The 24,036-nt window shown below is 45.6% G+C and overlaps 1 protein-coding gene across 5 annotated transcripts in view; it reads right to left on the bottom strand.

Annotated features, from left to right (window-relative positions):
- Nucleotides 1-24,036, bottom strand: part of LOC123995404 (ryanodine receptor 3-like) — a 295,285-nt gene that overhangs the window by 199,190 nt on the left and 72,059 nt on the right. For all 5 annotated transcript variants that reach the window (XM_046298980.1, XM_046298984.1, XM_046298981.1 and 2 more), the window contains 4 exons: nt 22,436-22,535; nt 20,085-20,178; nt 18,269-18,343; nt 197-353 (listed from right to left, as the gene is read on the bottom strand). In XM_046298980.1, the coding sequence (XP_046154936.1) occupies nt 197-353; nt 18,269-18,343; nt 20,085-20,178; nt 22,436-22,535 (426 nt within the window). The remainder of the gene's footprint in view (nt 1-196; nt 354-18,268; nt 18,344-20,084; nt 20,179-22,435; nt 22,536-24,036) is intronic.

The raw sequence follows: 24,036 nt of genomic DNA, 5'->3' as shown, positions 1-24,036 counted from the left end.
CATATTTTACATACAGCAGGCTTCGTGTTTTTTTTTTTTTTTGCTATGGAAAAAAAATATTGCAATACTGGTATCGTCACAGCCCTAGTTTTACCCACAATTCACCTTTCTGTGAGTAAATATAAAACAATGTTTACTGTGAAAGACAAAGACTGATTAAAAGACTTAAGAGTGTTGGTATTTGTCGGGAACAAACCTTGGTAGCCCTGAAGCAGAAAGAGGTGGACTTGATATCAGACTTCTCTCTCTCCTGCAAGACCAGACCATGTTCTTCGGTCAGTGCCAGGTAGTGACCGGTAGACAGATGACGCAGACGGAACGCCTGCCCATAGCGAATGTGGCTACCGCTCCAACTGACCAATCACAAAGAGGGGATGAACCCAAACAGATGTTAACTACATTCTACAGTGGTCCCTATAACCCTTTTCCAATGGCAGATAGGGGAACAACGGAGTCAAAATGTGTCTCACATAGCAATGTCTATTTCAATCTAGAGACATTGATGTACGCTGTCTTTTGCAACAAAGAGATATACAGCCGCTGCCTCGGGCATTTCAGCATCCTTTCACAATGAAGCACATCCATTGTTTCAAAATATCTCAGTACACACGGAAAGTCAGACTGTTTGGCATGGCTGTTGGAGAACCTGTCACCTAAGCCCAGAGACAAGAAGGCTGATGGTAGATGGGACCAGGATGTGTGTGGGCTGTGGAAGGCTGATGGAAGATGGGCCCAGGATGTGTGTGGGCTGTGGAAGGCTGATGGAAGATGGGACCAGGATGTGTGTGGGCTGTGGAAGGCTGATGGAAGATGGGACCAGGATGTGTGTGGGCTGTGGAAAGCTGATGGAAGATGGGCCCAGGATGTGTGTGGGCTGTGGAAGGCTGATGGAAGATGGGGCCAGGATGTGTGTGGGCTGTGGAAGGCTGATGGAAGATGGGACCAGGATGTGTGTGGGCTGTGGAAGGCTGATGGTTGATGGGACCAGGATGTGTGTGGGCTGTGAAATTAACTTCCAGAGACCATGTATAACCTGATGGGGTTATAGCGGTTATAATACCTGATGGAGTTATAGTACCTGATGGATTTATAGTATGTGATGGGGTTATAGTGTTTATAGTACCTGATGGAGTTATAGTACCTGATGGATTTATAGTATGTGATGGAGTTATAGGGGTTATAGCACCTGATGGGGTTATAGTACCTGATGGGGTTATAGTACCTGATGGGGTTATAGTACCTGATGGGGTTATAGCGGTTATATTACCTGATGGGGTTATAGTACCTGATGGATTTATAGTATGTGATGGGGTTATAGTGGTTATAGTACCTGATGGAGTTATAGGGGTTATAGCACCTGATGGGGTTATAGTACCTGATAGGGTTATAGTAGTTATAGTACCTGATGGAGTTATAGGGGTTATAGCACCTGATGGGGTTATAGAACCTGATGGGGTTATAGTACCTGATGGGGTTATAGTACCTGATGGGGTTATAGCGGTTATAGTACCTGATGGGGTTATAGTACCTGATGGGGTTATAGTACCTGATGGGGTTATAGTACCTGATGGGGTTATAGCGGTTATAGTACCTGATGGGGTTATAGTGGTTATAGTACCTGATGGGGTTATAGTACCTGATGGGGTTATAGTACCTGATGGGGTTATAGCGGTTATAGTACCTGATGGGGTTATAATACCTGATGGGGTTATAGTGGTTATAGTACCAGATGGGGTTATAGTGGTTATAGTACCTGATGGGGTTATAGCGGTTATAGTACCTGATGGGGTTATAGTGGTTATAGTACCTGATGGGGTTATAGCAGTTATAGTACCTGATGGGGTTATAGTACCTGATGGGGTTATAGTACCTGATGGGGTTATAGCGGTTATAGTACCTGATGGGGTTATAGTACCTGATGGGGTTATAGTGGTTATAGTACCTGATGGGATTATAGTACCTGATGGGGTTATAGTACCTGATGAGGTTATAGCGGTTATAGTACCTGATGGGGTTATAGTACCTGATGGGGTTATAGTGGTTATAGTACCTGATGGGGTTATAGTGGTTATAGTACCTGATGGGGTTATAGTGGTTATAGTACCTGATGGGGTTATAGGGGTTATAGCACCTGATGGGGTTATAGTACCTGATGGTGTTATAGTACCTGATGGGGTTATAGCGGTTATATTACCTGATGGGGTTATAGTACCTGATGGATTTATAGTATGTGATGGGGTTATAGTGGTCATAGCACCTGATGGGGTTATAGTACCTGATGGGGTTATAGTACCTGATGGGGTTATAGTACCTGATGGGGTTATAGCGGTTATAGTACCTGATGGGGTTATAGTACCTGATGGGGTTATAGTGGTTATAGTACCTGATGGGGTTATAGTGGTTATAGTACCTGATGGGGTTATAGTACCTGATGGGGTTATAGTACCTGATGGGGTTATAGTACCTGATGGGGTTATAGCGGTTATAGTACCCGATGGGGTTATAGTACCTGATGGGGTTATAGTACCTGATGGGGTTATAGCGGTTATAGTACCTGATGGGGTTATAGTACCTGATGGGGTTATAGTACCTGATGGGGTTATAGCGGTTATAGTACCTGATGGGGTTATAGTACCTGATGGGGTTATAGTACCTGATGGGGTTATAGCGGTTATAGTACCTGATGGGGTTATAGTGGTTATAGTACCTGATGGGGTTATAGTACCTGATGGGGTTATAGTACCTGATGGGGTTATAGTACCTGATGGGGTTATAGCGGTTATAGTACCTGATGGGGTTATAGTGGTTATAGTACCTGATGGGGTTATAGTACCTGATGGGGTTATAGTACCTGATGGGGTTATAATACCTGATGGGGTTATAGTGGTTATAGTACCTGATGGGGTTATAGTGGTTATAATACCTGATGGGGTTATAGTGGTTATAGTACCTGATGGGGTTATAGCGGTTATAGTACCTGATGGGGTTATAGTGGTTATAGTACCTGATGGGGTTATAGCGGTTATAGTACCTGATGGGGTTATAGTACCTGATGGGCTTATAGTGGTTATAGTACCTGGTGGGGTTATAGTACCTGATGGGGTTATAGTACCTGATGGGGTTATAGTACCTGATGGGGTTATAGTGGTTATAGTACCTGATGGGGTTATAGTGGTTATAGTACCTGATGGGGTTATAGTACCTGATGGGGTTATAGTACCTGATGGGGTTATAGTACCTGATGGGGTTATAGCGGTTATAGTACCTGATGGGGTTATAGTACCTGATGGGGTTATAGCGGTTATAGTACCTGATGGGGTTATAGTACCTGATGGGGTTATAGTACCTGATGGGGTTATAATACCTGATGGGGTTATAGTGGTTATAGTACCTGATGGGGTTATAGTGGTTATAATACCTGATGGGGTTATAGTGGTTATAGTACCTGATGGGGTTATAGCGGTTATAGTACCTGATGGGGTTATAGTGGTTATAGTACCTGATGGGGTTATAGCGGTTATAGTACCTGATGGGGTTATAGTACCTGATGGGGTTATAGCGGTTATAGTACCTGATGGGGTTATAGTACCTGATGGGGTTATAGTGGTTATAGTACCTGGTGGGGTTATAGTACCTGATGGGGTTATAGTACCTGATGGGGTTATAGCGGTTATAGTACCTGATGGGGTTATAGTACCTGATGGGGTTATAATACCTGATGGGGTTATAGTGGTTATAGTACCTGATGGGGTTATAGTGGTTATAGTACCTGATGGGGTTATAGTGGTTATAGTACCTGATGGGGTTATAGTGGTTATAGTACCTGATGGGGTTATAGCGGGTATAGTCCCTGATGGGGTTATAGTGGTTATAGTACCTGATGGGGTTATAGTACCTGATGGGGTTATAATACCTGATGGGGTTATAGTGGTTATAGTACCTGATGGGGTTATAGTGGTTATAGTACCTGATGGGGTTATAGTGGTTATAGTACCTGATGGGGTTATAGTGGGTATAGTCCCTGATGGGGTTATAGTGGTTATAGTACTTGATGGGGTTATAGTACCTGATGGGATTATAGTACCTGATGGGGTTATAGTACCTGATGGGGTTATAGTACATGATGGGGTTATAGTACCTGATGGGGTTATAGTACCTGATGGGGTTATAGTGGTTATAGTACCTGATGGGGTTATAATACCTGATGGGGTTATAGTGGTTATAGTACCTGATGGGGTTATAATACCTGATGGGGTTATAGTACCTGATGGGGTTATAGTACCTGATGGGGTTATAGTACCTGATGGAGTTATAGTACCTGATGGGGTTATAGTGGTTATCGTACCTGATGGGGCTATAGTACCTGATGGGGTTATAGTGGTTATAGTACCTGATGGGGTTATAGTGGTTATAGTACCTGATGGGGTTATAGTACCTGATGGGGTTATAGTGGTTATAGTACCTGATGGGTTATAGTGGTTATAGTACCTGATGGGGTTATAGTGGTTATAGTACTTGATGGGGTTATAGTACCTGATGGGGTTATAGTGGTTATAGTACCTGATGGGGTTATAGTACCTGATGGGGTTATAGTGGTTATAGTACCTGATGGGGTTATAGTGGTTATAGTACCTGATGGGGTTATAGTACCTGATGGGGTTATAGTTATAGTCCCTGATTGGGTTATAGTGGGTATAGTCCCTGATGGGGTTATAGTGGTTATAGTACCTGATGGGGTTATAATACCTGATGGGGTTATAGTGGTTATAGTACCTGATGGGGTTATAGTGGTTATAGTACCTGATGGGGTTATCGTGGTTATAGTACCTGATGGGGTTATAGTAGTTATATTACCTGATGGGGTTACAGTGGTTATAGTACCTGATGGGGTTATAGTGGGTATAGTCCCTGATGGGGTTATAGTGGTTATAATACCTGATGGGGTTATAGTACCTGATGGGGTTATAATACCTGATGGGGTTATAGTGGTTATAGTACCTGATGGGGTTATAGTAGTCGCTCTGGATAGTACCTGCTAAATGGGTTAAATGTAAATGTAAATGTTATATTACCTGATGGGGTTACAGTGGTTATAGTACCTGATGGGGTTATAGTGGGTATAGTCCCTGATGGGGTTATAGTGGTTATAATACCTGATGGGGTTATAGTACCTGATGGGGTTATAGTACCTGATGGGGTTATAGTGGTTATAGTACCTGATGGGGTTATCGTGGTTATAGTACTTGATGGGGTTATAGCGTTTATAGTACCTGATGGGTTTATAGTGGTTATAGTACCTGATGGGGTTATAGTGGTTATAGTACCTGATGGGGTTATAGTAGTTATAGTACCTGATGGGGTTATAGTACCTGATGGGGTTATAGTGGTTATAGTACCTGATGGGGTTATAATACCTGATGGGGTTATAGTGGTTATAGTCCCTGATGGGGTTATAGTGGTTATAGTACCTGATGGGGTTATAGTACCTGATGGGGTTATAGTGGTTATAGTACCTGATGGGGTTATAATAGCTGATGGGGTTATAGTGGTTATAGTACCTGATGGGGTTATAATACCTGATGGGGTTATAGTGGTTATAGTACTTGATGGGGTTATAGTAGTTATAGTACCTAATGGGGTTATAGTGGTTATAGTACTTGATGGGGTTATAGTAGACATATTGTACCTAATGGGGTTATAGTGGTTATAGTACCTAATGGGGTTATAGTGGTTATAGTACTTGATGGGGTTGTAGTGGTTATAGTACCTAATGGGGTTATAGTGGTTATAGTACCTAATGGGGTTATAGTGGTTATAGTACTTGATGGGGTTATAGTAGTTATAGTACCTGATGGGGTTATAGTACCTGATGGGGTTATAGTACCTGATGGGGTTATAGCGGTTATAGTACCTGATGGGGTTATAGTACCTGATGGGGTTATAGTACCTGATGGGGTTATAATACCTGATGGGGTTATAGTGGTTATAGTACCTGATGGGGTTATAGTGGTTATAATACCTGATGGGGTTATAGTGGTTATAGTACCTGATGGGGTTATAGCGGTTATAGTACCTGATGGGGTTATAGTGGTTATAGTACCTGATGGGGTTATAGCGGTTATAGTACCTGATGGGGTTATAGTACCTGATGGGGTTATAGCGGTTATAGTACCTGATGGGGTTATAGTACCTGATGGGGTTATAGTGGTTATAGTACCTGGTGGGGTTATAGTACCTGATGGGGTTATAGTACCTGATGGGGTTATAGCGGTTATAGTACCTGATGGGGTTATAGTACCTGATGGGGTTATAATACCTGATGGGGTTATAGTGGTTATAGTACCTGATGGGGTTATAGTGGTTATAGTACCTGATGGGGTTATAGTGGTTATAGTACCTGATGGGGTTATAGTGGTTATAGTACCTGATGGGGTTATAGCCCCTGATGGGGTTATAGTGGTTATAGTACCTGATGGGGTTATAGTACCTGATGGGGTTATAATACCTGATGGGGTTATAGTGGTTATAGTACCTGATGGGGTTATAGTGGTTATAGTACCTGATGGGGTTATAGTGGTTATAGTACCTGATGGGGTTATAGTGGGTATAGTCCCTGATGGGGTTATAGTGGTTATAGTACTTGATGGGGTTATAGTACCTGATGGGATTATAGTACCTGATGGGGTTATAGTACCTGATGGGGTTATAGTACATGATGGGGTTATAGTACCTGATGGGGTTATAGTACCTGATGGGGTTATAGTGGTTATAGTACCTGATGGGGTTATAATACCTGATGGGGTTATAGTGGTTATAGTACCTGATGGGGTTATAATACCTGATGGGGTTATAGTACCTGATGGGGTTATATTACCTGATGGGGTTATAGTACCTGATGGAGTTATAGTACCTGATGGGGTTATAGTGGTTATCGTACCTGATGGGGCTATAGTACCTGATGGGGTTATAGTGGTTATAGTACCTGATGGGGTTATAGTGGTTATAGTACCTGATGGGGTTATAGTACCTGATGGGGTTATAGTGGTTATAGTACCTGATGGGTTATAGTGGTTATAGTACCTGATGGGGTTATAGTGGTTATAGTACTTGATGGGGTTATAGTACCTGATGGGGTTATAGTGGTTATAGTACCTGATGGGGTTATAGTACCTGATGGGGTTATAGTGGTTATAGTACCTGATGGGGTTATAGTGGTTATAGTACCTGATGGGGTTATAGTACCTGATGGGGTTATAGTGGGTATAGTCCCTGATTGGGTTATAGTGGGTATAGTCCCTGATGGGGTTATAGTGGTTATAGTACCTGATGGGGTTATAATACCTGATGGGGTTATAGTGGTTATAGTACCTGATGGGGTTATAGTGGTTATAGTACCTGATGGGGTTATCGTGGTTATAGTACCTGATGGGGTTATAGTAGTTATATTACCTGATGGGGTTACAGTGGTTATAGTACCTGATGGGGTTATAGTGGGTATAGTCCCTGATGGGGTTATAGTGGTTATAATACCTGATGGGGTTATAGTACCTGATGGGGTTATAATACCTGATGGGGTTATAGTGGTTATAGTACCTGATGGGGTTATAGTAGTCGCTCTGGATAAGAGCGTCTGCTAAATGACTTAAATGTAAATGTAAATGTTATATTACCTGATGGGGTTACAGTGGTTATAGTACCTGATGGGGTTATAGTGGGTATAGTCCCTGATGGGGTTATAGTGGTTATAATACCTGATGGGGTTATAGTACCTGATGGGGTTATAGTACCTGATGGGGTTATAGTGGTTATAGTACCTGATGGGGTTATCGTGGTTATAGTACTTGATGGGGTTATAGCGTTTATAGTACCTGATGGGTTTATAGTGGTTATAGTACCTGATGGGGTTATAGTGGTTATAGTACCTGATGGGGTTATAGTAGTTATAGTACCTGATGGGGTTATAGTACCTGATGGGGTTATAGTGGTTATAGTACCTGATGGGGTTATAATACCTGATGGGGTTATAGTGGTTATAGTCCCTGATGGGGTTATAGTGGTTATAGTACCTGATGGGGTTATAGTACCTGATGGGGTTATAGTGGTTATAGTACCTGATGGGGTTATAATAGCTGATGGGGTTATAGTGGTTATAGTACCTGATGGGGTTATAATACCTGATGGGGTTATAGTGGTTATAGTACTTGATGGGGTTATAGTAGTTATAGTACCTAATGGGGTTATAGTGGTTATAGTACTTGATGGGGTTATAGTAGACATATTGTACCTAATGGGGTTATAGTGGTTATAGTACCTAATGGGGTTATAGTGGTTATAGTACTTGATGGGGTTGTAGTGGTTATAGTACCTAATGGGGTTATAGTGGTTATAGTACCTAATGGGGTTATAGTGGTTATAGTACTTGATGGGGTTATAGTAGTTATAGTACCTGATGGGGTTATAGTAGTTATAGTACCTGATGGGGTTATAGTGGTTATAGTACCTGATGGGGTTATAGTAGTTATAGTACCTAATGGGGTTATAGTGGTTATAGTACTTGATGGGGTTATATCCTTATCATTTATCGCCCTCCAGGTTCCCTCGGAGAGTTCATCAATGAGCTTGATGCCTTGATAAGCTCCTTTCCTGAGGACGGCTCACCTCTCACAGTTCTGGGCGACTTTAACCTCCCCACGTCTACCTTTGACTCTTTCCTCTCTGCCTCCTTCTTTCCACTCCTCTCCTCTTTTGACCTCACCCTCTCACCTTCCCCCCCTACTCACAAGGCAGGCAATACGCTCGACCTCATCTTTACTAGATGCTGTTCTTCCACTAACCTCATTGCAACTCCCCTCCAAGTCTCCGACCACTGCCTTGTATCCTTTTCCCTCTCGCTCTCATCCAACACCTCCCACACTGCCCCTACTCGGATGGTTTCGCGCCGTCCCAACCTTCGCTCTCTCTCCCCCGCTACTCTCTCCTCTTCCATCCTATCATCTCTTCCCTCCGCTCAAACCTTCTCCCACCTATCTCCTGATTCTGCCTCCTCAACCCTCCTCTCCTCCCTCTCTGCATCCCTTGACTCTCTATGTCCCCTATCCTCCAGGCCGGCTCGGTCCTCCCCTCCCGCTCCGTGGCTCGATGACTCATTGCGAGCTCACAGAACAGGGCTCCGGGCAGCCGAGCGGAAATGGAGGAAAACTCGCCTCCCTGCGGACCTGGCATCCTTTCACTCCCTCCTCTCTACATTTTCCTCCTCTGTCTCTGCTGCTAAAGCCACTTTCTACCACGCTAAATTCCAAGCATCTGCCTCTAACCCTAGGAAGCTCTTTGCCACCTTCTCCTCCCTCCTGAATCCTCCGCCCCCCCCTCCTCCCTCTCTGCAGATGACTTCGTCAACCATTTTGAAAAGAAGGTCGACGACATCCGATCCTCGTTTGCTAAGTCAAACGACACCGCTGGTTCTGCTCACACTGCCCTACCCTGTGCTCTGACCTCTTTCTCCCCTCTCTCTCCAGATGAAATCTCGCGTCTTGTGACGGCCGGCCGCCCAACAACCTGCCCGCTTGACCCTATCCCCTCCTCTCTTCTCCAGACCATTTCCGGAGACCTTCTCCCTTACCTCACCTCGCTCATCAACTCATCCCTGACCGTTGGCTACGTCCCTTCCGTCTTCAAGAGAGCGAGAGTTGCACCCCTTCTGAAAAAACCTACACTCGATCCCTCCGATGTCAACAATTACAGACCAGTATCCCTTCTTTCTTTTCTCTCCAAAACTCTTGAACGTGCCGTCCTTGGCCAGCTCTCCCGCTATCTCTCTCTGAATGACCTTCTTGATCCAAATCTGTCAGGTTTCAAGACTAGTCATTCAACTGAGACTGCTCTCCTCTGTATCACGGAGGCGCTCCGCACTGCTAAAGCTAACTCTCTCTCCTCTGCTCTCATCCTTCTAGATCTATCGGCTGCCTTCGATACTGTGAACCATCAGATCCTCCTCTCCACCCTCTCCGAGTTGGGCATCTCCGGCGCGGCCCACGCTTGGATTGTGTCCTACCTGACAGGTCGCTCCTACCAGGTGGCGTGGCGAGAATCTGTCTCCTCACCACGCGCTCTCACCACTGGTGTCCCCCAGGGCTCTGTTCTTGGCCCTCTTCTATTCTCGCTATACACCAAGTCACTTGGCTCTGTCATAACCTCACATGGTCTCTCTTATCATTGCTATGCAGACGACACACAATTAATCTTCTCCTTTCCCCCTTCTGATGACCAGGTGGCGAATCGCATCTCTGCATGTCTGGCAGACATATCAGTGTGGATGACGGATCACCACCTCAAGCTGAACCTCGGCAAGACGGAGCTGCTCTTCCTCCCGGGGAAGGACTGCCCGTTCCATGATCTCGCCATCACGGTCGACAACTCCATTGTGTCCTCCTCCCAGAGCGCCAAGAACCTTGGCGTGATCCTGGACAACACCCTGTCGTTCTCAACTAACATCAAGGCGGTGGCCCGTTCCTGTAGGTTCATGCTCTACAACATCCGCAGAGTACGACCCTGCCTCACACAGGAAGCGGCGCAGGTCCTAATCCAGGCACTTGTCATCTCCCGTCTGGATTACTGCAACTCGCTGTTGGCTGGGCTCCCTGCCTGTGCCATTAAACCCCTTCAACTCATCCAGAACGCCGCAGCCCGTCTGGTGTTCAACCTTCCCAAGTTCTCTCACGTCACCCCGCTCCTCCGTTCTCTCCACTGGCTTCCAGTTGAAGCTCGCATCCGCTACAAGACCATGGTGCTTGCCTACGGAGCTGTGAGGGGAACGGCACCTCAGTACCTCCAGGCTCTGATCAGGCCCTACACCCAAACAAGGGCACTGCGTTCATCTACCTCTGGCCTGCTCGCCTCCCTACCACTGAGGAAGTACAGCTCCCGCTCAGCCCAGTCAAAACTGTTCGCTGCCCTGGCCCCCCAATGGTGGAACAAACTCCCTCACGACGCCAGGACAGCGGAGTCAATCACCACCTTCCGGAGACACCTGAAACCCCACCTCTTTAAGGAATACCTAGGATAGGTTAAGTAATCCCTCTCACCCCACCCCCCCTAAGTTTTAGATGCACTATCGTTAAGTGACTGTCCCACTGGATGTCATAAGGTGAATGCACCAATTTGTAAGTCGCTCTGGATAAGAGCGTCTGCTAAATGACTTAAATGTAATGTGTAATGTAGTTATAGTACCTAATGGGGTTATAGTGGTTATAGTACTTGATGGGGTTATAGTAGTTATAGTACCTGATGGGGTTATAGTGGTTATAGTACCTGATGGGGTTATAGTGGTTATAGTACCTGATGGGGTTATAGTGGTTATAGTACCTGATGGGGTTATAGTGGTTATAGTACCTAATGGGGTTATAGTGGTTATAGTACCTGATGGGGTTATAGTGGTTATAGTACTTGATGGGGTTATAGTGGTTATAGTACCTGATGGGGTTATAGTAGTTATAGTACCTGATGGATTTATAGTACCTGATGGGGTTATAGTAGTTATAGTACCTGATGGGGTTATAGTAGTTATAGTACCTAGTGGGGTTATAGTGGTTATAGTACCTAATGGGGTTATAGTGGTTATAGTACCTGATGGGGTTATAATACCTGATGGGGTTATAGTAGTTATAGTACCTGATGGGGTTATAGTGGTTATAATACCTGATGGGGTTATAGTGGTTATAGTACCTGATGGGGTTATAGCGGTTATAGTACCTGATGGGGTTATAGTGGTTATAGTACCTGATGGGGTTATAGCGGTTATAGTACCTGATGGGGTTATAGTACCTGATGGGGTTATAGTACCTGATGGGGTTATAATACCTGATGGGGTTATAGTGGTTATAGTACCTGATGGGGTTATAGTGGTTATAATACCTGATGGGGTTATAGTGGTTATAGTACCTGATGGGGTTATAGCGGTTATAGTACCTGATGGGGTTATAGTGGTTATAGTACCTGATGGGGTTATAGCGGTTATAGTACCTGATGGGGTTATAGTACCTGATGGGGTTATAGCGGTTATAGTACCTGATGGGGTTATAGTACCTGATGGGCTTATAGTGGTTATAGTACCTGGTGGGGTTATAGTACCTGATGGGGTTATAGTACCTGATGGGGTTATAGTACCTGATGGGGTTATAGTGGTTATAGTACCTGATGGGGTTATAGTGGTTATAGTACCTGATGGGGTTATAGTACCTGATGGGGTTATAGTACCTGATGGGGTTATAGTACCTGATGGGGTTATAGCGGTTATAGTACCTGATGGGGTTATAGTACCTGATGGGGTTATAGCGGTTATAGTACCTGATGGGGTTATAGTACCTGATGGGGTTATAGTACCTGATGGGGTTATAATACCTGATGGGGTTATAGTGGTTATAGTACCTGATGGGGTTATAGTGGTTATAATACCTGATGGGGTTATAGTGGTTATAGTACCTGATGGGGTTATAGCGGTTATAGTACCTGATGGGGTTATAGTGGTTATAGTACCTGATGGGGTTATAGCGGTTATAGTACCTGATGGGGTTATAGTACCTGATGGGGTTATAGCGGTTATAGTACCTGATGGGGTTATAGTACCTGATGGGGTTATAGTGGTTATAGTACCTGGTGGGGTTATAGTACCTGATGGGGTTATAGTACCTGATGGGGTTATAGCGGTTATAGTACCTGATGGGGTTATAGTACCTGATGGGGTTATAATACCTGATGGGGTTATAGTGGTTATAGTACCTGATGGGGTTATAGTGGTTATAGTACCTGATGGGGTTATAGTGGTTATAGTACCTGATGGGGTTATAGTGGTTATAGTACCTGATGGGGTTATAGCGGGTATAGTCCCTGATGGGGTTATAGTGGTTATAGTACCTGATGGGGTTATAGTACCTGATGGGGTTATAATACCTGATGGGGTTATAGTGGTTATAGTACCTGATGGGGTTATAGTGGTTATAGTACCTGATGGGGTTATAGTGGTTATAGTACCTGATGGGGTTATAGTGGGTATAGTCCCTGATGGGGTTATAGTGGTTATAGTACTTGATGGGGTTATAGTACCTGATGGGATTATAGTACCTGATGGGGTTATAGTACCTGATGGGGTTATAGTACATGATGGGGTTATAGTACCTGATGGGGTTATAGTACCTGATGGGGTTATAGTGGTTATAGTACCTGATGGGGTTATAATACCTGATGGGGTTATAGTGGTTATAGTACCTGATGGGGTTATAATACCTGATGGGGTTATAGTACCTGATGGGGTTATATTACCTGATGGGGTTATAGTACCTGATGGAGTTATAGTACCTGATGGGGTTATAGTGGTTATCGTACCTGATGGGGCTATAGTACCTGATGGGGTTATAGTGGTTATAGTACCTGATGGGGTTATAGTGGTTATAGTACCTGATGGGGTTATAGTACCTGATGGGGTTATAGTGGTTATAGTACCTGATGGGTTATAGTGGTTATAGTACCTGATGGGGTTATAGTGGTTATAGTACTTGATGGGGTTATAGTACCTGATGGGGTTATAGTGGTTATAGTACCTGATGGGGTTATAGTACCTGATGGGGTTATAGTGGTTATAGTACCTGATGGGGTTATAGTGGTTATAGTACCTGATGGGGTTATAGTACCTGATGGGGTTATAGTGGGTATAGTCCCTGATTGGGTTATAGTGGGTATAGTCCCTGATGGGGTTATAGTGGTTATAGTACCTGATGGGGTTATAATACCTGATGGGGTTATAGTGGTTATAGTACCTGATGGGGTTATAGTGGTTATAGTACCTGATGGGGTTATCGTGGTTATAGTACCTGATGGGGTTATAGTAGTTATATTACCTGATGGGGTTACAGTGGTTATAGTACCTGATGGGGTTATAGTGGGTATAGTCCCTGATGGGGTTATAGTGGTTATAATACCTGATGGGGTTATAGTACCTGATGGGGTTATAATACCTGATGGGGTTATAGTGGTTATAGTACCTGATGGGGTTATAGTAGTCGCTCTGGATAAGAGCGTCTGCTAAATGACTTAAATGTAAATGTAAATGTTATATTACCTGATGGGGTTACAGTGGTTATAGTACCTGATGGGGTTATAGTGGGTATAGTCCCTGATGGGGTTATAGTGGTTATAATACCTGATGGGGTTATAGTACCTGATGGGGTTATAGTACCTGATGGGGTTATAGTGGTTATAGTACCTGATGGGGTTATCGTGGTTATAGTACTTGATGGGGTTATAGCGTTTATAGTACCTGATGGGTTTATAGTGGTTATAGTACCTGATGGGGTTATAGTGGTTATAGTACCTGATGGGGTTATAGTAGTTATAGTACCTGATGGGGTTATAGTACCTGATGGGGTTATAGTGGTTATAGTACCTGATGGGGTTATAATACCTGATGGGGTTATAGTGGTTATAGTCCCTGATGGGGTTATAGTGGTTATAGTACCTGATGGGGTTATAGTACCTGATGGGGTTATAGTGGTTATAGTACCTGATGGGGTTATAATAGCTGATGGGGTTATAGTGGTTATAGTACCTGATGGGGTTATAATACCTGATGGGGTTATAGTGGTTATAGTACTTGATGGGGTTATAGTAGTTATAGTACCTAATGGGGTTATAGTGGTTATAGTACTTGATGGGGTTATAGTAGACATATTGTACCTAATGGGGTTATAGTGGTTATAGTACCTAATGGGGTTATAGTGGTTATAGTACTTGATGGGGTTGTAGTGGTTATAGTACCTAATGGGGTTATAGTGGTTATAGTACCTAATGGGGTTATAGTGGTTATAGTACTTGATGGGGTTATAGTAGTTATAGTACCTGATGGGGTTATAGTAGTTATAGTACCTGATGGGGTTATAGTGGTTATAGTACCTGATGGGGTTATAGTAGTTATAGTACCTAATGGGGTTATAGTGGTTATAGTACTTGATGGGGTTATATCCTTATCATTTATCGCCCTCCAGGTTCCCTCGGAGAGTTCATCAATGAGCTTGATGCCTTGATAAGCTCCTTTCCTGAGGACGGCTCACCTCTCACAGTTCTGGGCGACTTTAACCTCCCCACGTCTACCTTTGACTCTTTCCTCTCTGCCTCCTTCTTTCCACTCCTCTCCTCTTTTGACCTCACCCTCTCACCTTCCCCCCCTACTCACAAGGCAGGCAATACGCTCGACCTCATCTTTACTAGATGCTGTTCTTCCACTAACCTCATTGCAACTCCCCTCCAAGTCTCCGACCACTGCCTTGTATCCTTTTCCCTCTCGCTCTCATCCAACACCTCCCACACTGCCCCTACTCGGATGGTTTCGCGCCGTCCCAACCTTCGCTCTCTCTCCCCCGCTACTCTCTCCTCTTCCATCCTATCATCTCTTCCCTCCGCTCAAACCTTCTCCCACCTATCTCCTGATTCTGCCTCCTCAACCCTCCTCTCCTCCCTCTCTGCATCCCTTGACTCTCTATGTCCCCTATCCTCCAGGCCGGCTCGGTCCTCCCCTCCCGCTCCGTGGCTCGATGACTCATTGCGAGCTCACAGAACAGGGCTCCGGGCAGCCGAGCGGAAATGGAGGAAAACTCGCCTCCCTGCGGACCTGGCATCCTTTCACTCCCTCCTCTCTACATTTTCCTCCTCTGTCTCTGCTGCTAAAGCCACTTTCTACCACGCTAAATTCCAAGCATCTGCCTCTAACCCTAGGAAGCTCTTTGCCACCTTCTCCTCCCTCCTGAATCCTCCGCCCCCCCTCCTCCCTCTCTGCAGATGACTTCGTCAACCATTTTGAAAAGAAGGTCGACGACATCCGATCCTCGTTTGCTAAGTCAAACGACACCGCTGGTTCTGCTCACACTGCCCTACCCTGTGCTCTGACCTCTTTCTCCCCTCTCTCTCCAGATGAAATCTCGCGTCTTGTGACGGCCGGCCGCCCAACAACCTGCCCGCTTGACCCTATCCCCTCCTCTCTTCTCCAGACCATTTCCGGAGACCTTCTCCCTTACCTCACCTCGCTCATCAACTCATCCCTGACCGTTGGCTACGTCCCTTCCGTCTTCAAGAGAGCGAGAGTTGCACCCCTTCTGAAAAACCTACACTCGATCCCTCCGATGTCAACAATTACAGACCAGTATCCCTTCTTTCTTTTCTCTCCAAAACTCTTGAACGTGCCGTCCTTGGCCAGCTCTCCCGCTATCTCTCTCTGAATGACCTTCTTGATCCAAATCTGTCAGGTTTCAAGACTAGTCATTCAACTGAGACTGCTCTCCTCTGTATCACGGAGGCGCTCCGCACTGCTAAAGCTAACTCTCTCTCCTCTGCTCTCATCCTTCTAGATCTATCGGCTGCCTTCGATACTGTGAACCATCAGATCCTCCTCTCCACCCTCTCCGAGTTGGGCATCTCCGGCGCGGCCCACGCTTGGATTGTGTCCTACCTGACAGGTCGCTCCTACCAGGTGGCGTGGCGAGAATCTGTCTCCTCACCACGCGCTCTCACCACTGGTGTCCCCCAGGGCTCTGTTCTTGGCCCTCTTCTATTCTCGCTATACACCAAGTCACTTGGCTCTGTCATAACCTCACATGGTCTCTCTTATCATTGCTATGCAGACGACACACAATTAATCTTCTCCTTTCCCCCTTCTGATGACCAGGTGGCGAATCGCATCTCTGCATGTCTGGCAGACATATCAGTGTGGATGACGGATCACCACCTCAAGCTGAACCTCGGCAAGACGGAGCTGCTCTTCCTCCCGGGGAAGGACTGCCCGTTCCATGATCTCGCCATCACGGTCGACAACTCCATTGTGTCCTCCTCCCAGAGCGCCAAGAACCTTGGCGTGATCCTGGACAACACCCTGTCGTTCTCAACTAACATCAAGGCGGTGGCCCGTTCCTGTAGGTTCATGCTCTACAACATCCGCAGAGTACGACCCTGCCTCACACAGGAAGCGGCGCAGGTCCTAATCCAGGCACTTGTCATCTCCCGTCTGGATTACTGCAACTCGCTGTTGGCTGGGCTCCCTGCCTGTGCCATTAAACCCCTTCAACTCATCCAGAACGCCGCAGCCCGTCTGGTGTTCAACCTTCCCAAGTTCTCTCACGTCACCCCGCTCCTCCGTTCTCTCCACTGGCTTCCAGTTGAAGCTCGCATCCGCTACAAGACCATGGTGCTTGCCTACGGAGCTGTGAGGGGAACGGCACCTCAGTACCTCCAGGCTCTGATCAGGCCCTACACCCAAACAAGGGCACTGCGTTCATCTACCTCTGGCCTGCTCGCCTCCCTACCACTGAGGAAGTACAGCTCCCGCTCAGCCCAGTCAAAACTGTTCGCTGCCCTGGCCCCCAATGGTGGAACAAACTCCCTCACGACGCCAGGACAGCGGAGTCAATCACCACCTTCCGGAGACACCTGAAACCCCACCTCTTTAAGGAATACCTAGGATAGGTTAAGTAATCCCTCTCACCCCACCCCCCCTAAGTTTTAGATGCACTATCGTTAAGTGACTGTCCCACTGGATGTCATAAGGTGAATGCACCAATTTGTAAGTCGCTCTGGATAAGAGCGTCTGCTAAATGACTTAAATGTAATGTGTAATGTAGTTATAGTACCTAATGGGGTTATAGTGGTTATAGTACTTGATGGGGTTATAGTAGTTATAGTACCTGATGGGGTTATAGTGGTTATAGTACCTGATGGGGTTATAGTGGTTATAGTACCTGATGGGGTTATAGTGGTTATAGTACCTGATGGGGTTATAGTGGTTATAGTACCTAATGGGGTTATAGTGGTTATAGTACCTGATGGGGTTATAGTGGTTATAGTACTTGATGGGGTTATAGTGGTTATAGTACCTGATGGGGTTATAGTAGTTATAGTACCTGATGGATTTATAGTACCTGATGGGGTTATAGTAGTTATAGTACCTGATGGGGTTATAGTAGTTATAGTACCTAGTGGGGTTATAGTGGTTATAGTACCTAATGGGGTTATAGTGGTTATAGTACCTGATGGGGTTATAATACCTGATGGGGTTATAGTAGTTATAGTACCTGATGGGGTTATAGTGAAAAGTGTCACTACCCGAAAAAGTATCTGAAAGCATATTGGCGTCTAGGTGAGTGAGCATCTGGCAGGGAGATGGAGAAACTGGAGAGCGTGTAGGTTGGGTTAGGTATCGGTGTTTGTGTGTGTGGCTGCATGTGTATCAGCTCACCCGATCCTGAGGGGCTCCAGCCTCCAGAGAGAGCGGGCCCTGGATGCTCCTTTACCCATCTCATAGTTCACAATCCTGTGGACAAAGAGAGGGAGGAGAGGAGTCAGGTCTGGATCCTTTAAAACAGACAAAGTTAAATTTAAACCAGGACATTTGTCTCTATTAAACACAGTGACTTTGCAATAAAAAAAATTACTCTCTTCCTAGTGCATTTTAAAACTAAAACTAAATTGGACCAGTTACAGGATCTGAGGCATTTGACTTATATTTAAACCTTTTGTATTTTAGCAGACACTCTTATCCAGAGTAACTTACAGGACCAATTAGGGTTGAGTGCCTTGCTTGATGGCACATCGGCAGATATTTCACCGAGTTGGCTCAGGGATTTAAACCAGCAACCTCTTAACCGCTAGGCTACCCTGCACCCCCAGAAGGGCCCCCAAAAATGTATATATATATAGTACCAGTCACAAGTTTGGATTCGCTTACTCATTCAAGGGTTTTTCTTTATTTTTACTATTTTCTACATGATAAAATAAAGAAAAACCCTTGAATTAGTAGGTGTGTCCAAACTTTCGACTGCTACTGTATATATATATTTATTAGTATTGTTTAGATTGTTTTTCTTGAATATATGTACTTTCATGTGGCTTAATTAAAAAACGTGTATGGGATCTGTAAATATGAATAAAAACGTAGAATTATCAAACCTAGTTGAGCCAAGGAGAAAGCACATGGCTCTGTCATGTCACAGGCTTATGTTAACAACAGAACGGGCTCTTCCTTGATCAGTATAGAGATCATTGCTACTGTGGATTTTTGGAAAGATATAGCTCGGGAGAACTGCAACAGTGTTGCTACAGTTTGCAACAAACATTGCTGCCTTGAATTTTGCTGGGTTTAAGTAGAGAGACAACTTTCTGGAGGACAATACCATGCTGATTCACATGGGTTATGTGTGGATGGGTGGGGCTAAGGCTTAAGAGGGTGTGAAGGATGCTGAATAGGGAGTAAACAAAGGAGAGTTCTGGAGGAAGTGTGAAAATCTCAAAATCTTTCTAAGGGCATTTTCTCCTGCTTGTCAACTACATTTAAAGGGGGTGTGGTACTGTATATAGTCAATATACCACGGCTAAGGGCTGTTCATACTCACAACAGACTACAGAGTGCCTGGATACAGCTCTTAGCCGTGGTATATTGACCATATACCACAAACCCCCGAGGTGCCTTACTGCTATTCTAAACTGGTTACCAGAGTAGTAAAAATACATGTTTTGTCACACCTGTGGTATACAGTCTGATATACCACGGCCTTCAAGGTTTTAATCACCCAATTTATAATGTGTGATATACCATTATGAAGCTCTTAGTCTGTACTTTCATAAAATGTACAGCAAATGACATTAAAATATGCACTAAAAAAAGCACATCACTTAATTTTGACACAAGCCTCAATAGAGAAATATGGACACCGATGTACACTCAGAGATATTTATAAAAAGGTGGATGATGATCAAGATTCATTGAGGACCAGGGACGGCTATGTATCCCATTTCTCTAAACGATTCAACAGTATGGTGATAAAATGTCATGCCAGTTCATTTAAAGCTCTCTTAAATCATAAAACGTAACTGTAAGTGCCTGTTAACATGGTCCTTAATAGTAGGGTTAAGAGCCGCCTACCTCTGGTCTTCAGGACATATTCTAACATACTGTTAAAATGGTCCTTAATAGTAGGGTTAAGAGCCACCTACCTCTGGTCTTCAGGACATATTCTAACATACTGTTAAAATGGCAGACAGGAAGCCTAGTGTACCTCTGCTCCATCTCGCTGGCCTCTGACCCAGGTATGGTCAGACTCTCATCATGCCCGTGACAAAGATGCATCACGTGACCACCACACAAGAATCCTATTGGATAAACACAAGATTCTAAGGTCAATAGGGATCTTTTGAAGTTATGGTGAAATGTTCACACCATCCTAGCCTCAGTGATGATCTGATGATCGACTGACTTATTAATAGACTTACACTTGCTGGTTGCCCAGGGCTGTTTGGGTTGGTTGCCCAGGGGTGTATGGGTTGTTTTCCCCAAGGGTGTATGGGTTGGTTGCCCAAGGGTGTATGGGTTGGTTGCCCAGGGCTGTTTGGGTTGGTTGCCCAGGGGTGTATGGGTTGTTTTCCCCAAGGGTGTATGGGTTGGTTGCCCAGGGCTGTATGGGTTGGTTGCCCAGGGGTGTATGGGTTGGTTGCCCAGGGGTGTATGGGCTGTTTTCCCCAAGGGTGTGTGGGTTGTTTTCCTCAAGGGTGTATGGGTTGTTTTCCCCAAGGGTGTATGGGTTGGTTGCCCAGGGGTGTATGGGTTGTTTTCCCCAAGGGTGTGTGGGTTGTTTTCCTCAAGGGTGTATGGGTTGGTTGCCCAAGGGTGTGTGGGTTGTTTTCCTCAAGGGTGTATGGGTTGGTTGCCCAAGGGTGTGTGGGTTGTTTTCCTCAAGGGTGTATGGGTTGGTTGCCCACTGGTGTATGGGTTGGTTGCCCAGGGGTGTATGGGTTGGTTGCCCAGGGGTGTATGGGTTGTTTTCCCCAAGGGTGTGTGGGTTGTTTTCCTCAAGGGTGTATGGGTTGGTTGCCCAGGGGTGTATGGGTTGTTTTCCACAAGGGTGTATGGGTTGGTTGCCCACTGGTGTATGGGTTGGTTTGCCCAGGGGTGTATGGGTTGTTTTGCCCAAGGGTGAATGGGTTTCTTTCCCAGGGGTGTATGGGTTGGTTTCCCCAAGAGTGTATGGGTTGGTTGCCCAGGGGTGTATGGGTTGTTTTCCTCAAGGGTGTATGGGTTGGTTGCCCAGGGGTGTATGGGTTGTTTTGCCCAAGGGTGAATGGGTTTCTTTCCCAGGGGTGTATGGGTTGGTTTCCCCAAGGGTGTATGGGTTGCTTTCTCCAATGGTGTATGGGTTGCATTCCCCAAGGGTGTATGGGTTGGTTGCCCAGGGGTGTATGGGTTGCTTTCCCCAAGGGTGGATGGGTTGGTTGCCCAAGGGTGTATGGGTTGGTTGCCCAGGGGTGTATGGGTTGTTTTGCCCAAGGGTGAATGGGTTTCTTTCCCAGGGGTGTATGGGTTGGTTTCCCAGGGGTGTATGGAATTGTTTTCCCCAAGGGTGTATGGGTTGTTTTCCCCAAGGGTGAATGGGTTGGTTTCCCAGGGGTGTATGGGTTGTTTTCCCCAAGGGTGTATGGGGTGCTTTCCCAGGGGTGTATGGGTTGGTTTCCCCAAGGGTGTATGGGTTGTTTTCTTCAAGGGTGTATGGGTTGGTTGCACAGGGGTGTATGGGTTGGTTGCCCAGGGGTGTATGGGTTGTTTTCCCCAAGGGTGTATGGGTTGGTTGCCCAGGGGTGTATGGGTTGTTTTCCTCAAGGGTGAATGGGTTGCTTTCCCAGGGGTGTATGGGTTGGTTTCCCCAAGGGTGTATGGGTTGGTTTCCCAGTATGGGTTGTTTTCCCCAAGGGTGTATGGGTTGCTTTCCCCAAGGGTGTATGGGTTGCTTTCTCCAATGGTGTATGGGTTGCTTTCCCCAAGGGTGTATGGGTTGGTTGCCCAGGGGTGTATGGATTGCTTTCCCCAAGGGTGGATGGGTTGGTTGCCCAAGGGTTTATGGGTTGCTTTCCCCAAGGGTGTATGGGTTGGTTGCCGAGGGGTGTATGGGTTGGTTGCCCAGGGGTGTATGGAATTGTTTTCCCCAACTGTGTATGGGTTGTTTTCCCCAAGGGTGAATGGGTTGCTTTTCCAGGGGTGTATGGGTTGGTTTCCCCAAGGGTGTATGGGTTGTTTTCTTCAAGGGTATATGGGTTGGTTGCACAGGGGTGTATGGGTTGGTTGCCCAGGGGTGTATGGGTTGCTTTCCCCAAGGGTGTATAGGTTGCTTTCCCTAGGGGTGTATGGGTTGCTTGCCCAGAGATGTATGGGTTGCTTTCCCGAAGGGTGTATGGGTTGGTTTCCCCAGGGGTGTATGGGTTGCTTTCCCCAAGGGTGTATGGGTTGGTTTCCACAAGCGTGTATGTCACAAAGCAGCGTAAAGTACATCACATTCCTGAAACAACTAAATATGTCCTAGTTCATCATGAAGGATTAACCTGAAATTATAATTGTACAATTGAGTCGTGGTGTACTTGCCTACAGCCACGTTGCTTCCTGAGCAGGTAGGCTGGACGTTCCACAGAGTCTGCATAAAGGAGGCATCCACCTGGAAACTACCACTGGAGATGGACAGGTGCTGGAAGAAAGGAAACAGCATGGGGTTAGAAGCAGTGGAGTGTGTGTGTGTGTGTGTGTGTGTGTGTGTGTGTGTGTGTGTGTGTGTGTGTGTGTGTGTGTGTGTGTGTGTGTGTGTGTGTGTGTGTGTGTGTGTGTGTGTGTGTGTGTGTGTGTGTGTGTGTGTGTGTGTGAGAGAGAGAGAGAGGGGGGGATATGGGGGCTTTCCAATTAAAATAAAGAATAGAATAGCTTCTTAGCAACGAGCAATTTCTCATGGAAGAATTTAGCTCGGACTGCCTGGGAGTGGCCTGAGTGGGGATGGGAAAACTGTAAACTAGCTGTTATTGGCAGAGAGGTTTGGAAGTCTCTTTCCTATTGGTCTATTAACTCATTTACCATCTGGTGATGTCACCACCAGGCAGGCCAAAAATCCATTCCACTTAAAACAGGCTGAAATTTCAGAATGTCTTTTCAAACAGCTCTAACACTAAAAGGGCATTATCATAATTTTCACAATTTCACAGCATTATGTCAACTTCATAGTGTGGAACTATACACTGAGTGTACAAAACATTAGGAACATATTCCTAATATTGAGTTGCAACCCCTTTTGCCCTCAGAACAGACTCTTGTCGGGGCATGGACTTTACAAGGTATTGAAAGCGTTCCACAACTTCCCCCAGTTGTGTCCAGTTGGCTGGATGTCCTGTAGGTGGTAGACCATTACCGATACATACGGGAAACGGTTGAGCGTGAAAAACCCAGCAGCTTTACAGTTCTTGACACACTCATACTGGTGCGGCTGGCACCTACTACCATACCCCGTTCAAAGGCATTTAAATATTTTGTTCTGCCCATTTTAACCTGTCTCCTCCCCTTCATCTACACTGATTGAAGGTGCTATAACAGTTGACATCAATAAGGGATCAAATCTTTCACCTGGATTCACTTGGTGAGTCCATTTCATGGAAAGAGCAGGTGTTCTTAATGTTTTGTGCACTCAGTGTATATAAAACACAGGGAAATCATGTTTTTGAGTCCACAGGGCCTGTGAAGCTACTTGGCATTTTATGACTTTATCTGAACCCTGACAGTGTTTGGACACTGCTTAAAGCCTTTACAGTGCATTACTGGCACAAAGACCATCCGCCCGTCTCTAAGGATCCGCATCGGCTGCGGCTCCAGATTCAGATCTCAAGCCTGGCTGGTCTTTGCTGGGGAGAAGAGAATGTCGAGCTCAAAGGGATTCCGTGGCCTACTGATCACAATGAGACGGCCAACACCAGTTTAATCCACAACAAACAGCTTCACACAGACAGGCTCTGGGACTCCAGCATAGAGACAATGGCTCTAACAACAACCTTCAAAGATGTTCAGAATGAAATTAGGCATAGGCAAAAGAGAGTATACTGGGATGGGTCATATCAATGATATCAGAAAACCAACAGTTCTTTATCACTCGGGAAATAACCCCTGTGTGATATTCATTCCATGGTTGAGGAACAGTCGATTGTTTGTCA

Source organism: Oncorhynchus gorbuscha, linkage group LG14, assembly GCF_021184085.1.
Source record: "Oncorhynchus gorbuscha isolate QuinsamMale2020 ecotype Even-year linkage group LG14, OgorEven_v1.0, whole genome shotgun sequence".
Classification (NCBI taxonomy): domain Eukaryota; kingdom Metazoa; phylum Chordata; class Actinopteri; order Salmoniformes; family Salmonidae; genus Oncorhynchus; species Oncorhynchus gorbuscha.
Note: the sequence above shows the minus strand (reverse complement) of the source record. Positions and strands in the feature narration are given on the sequence as shown.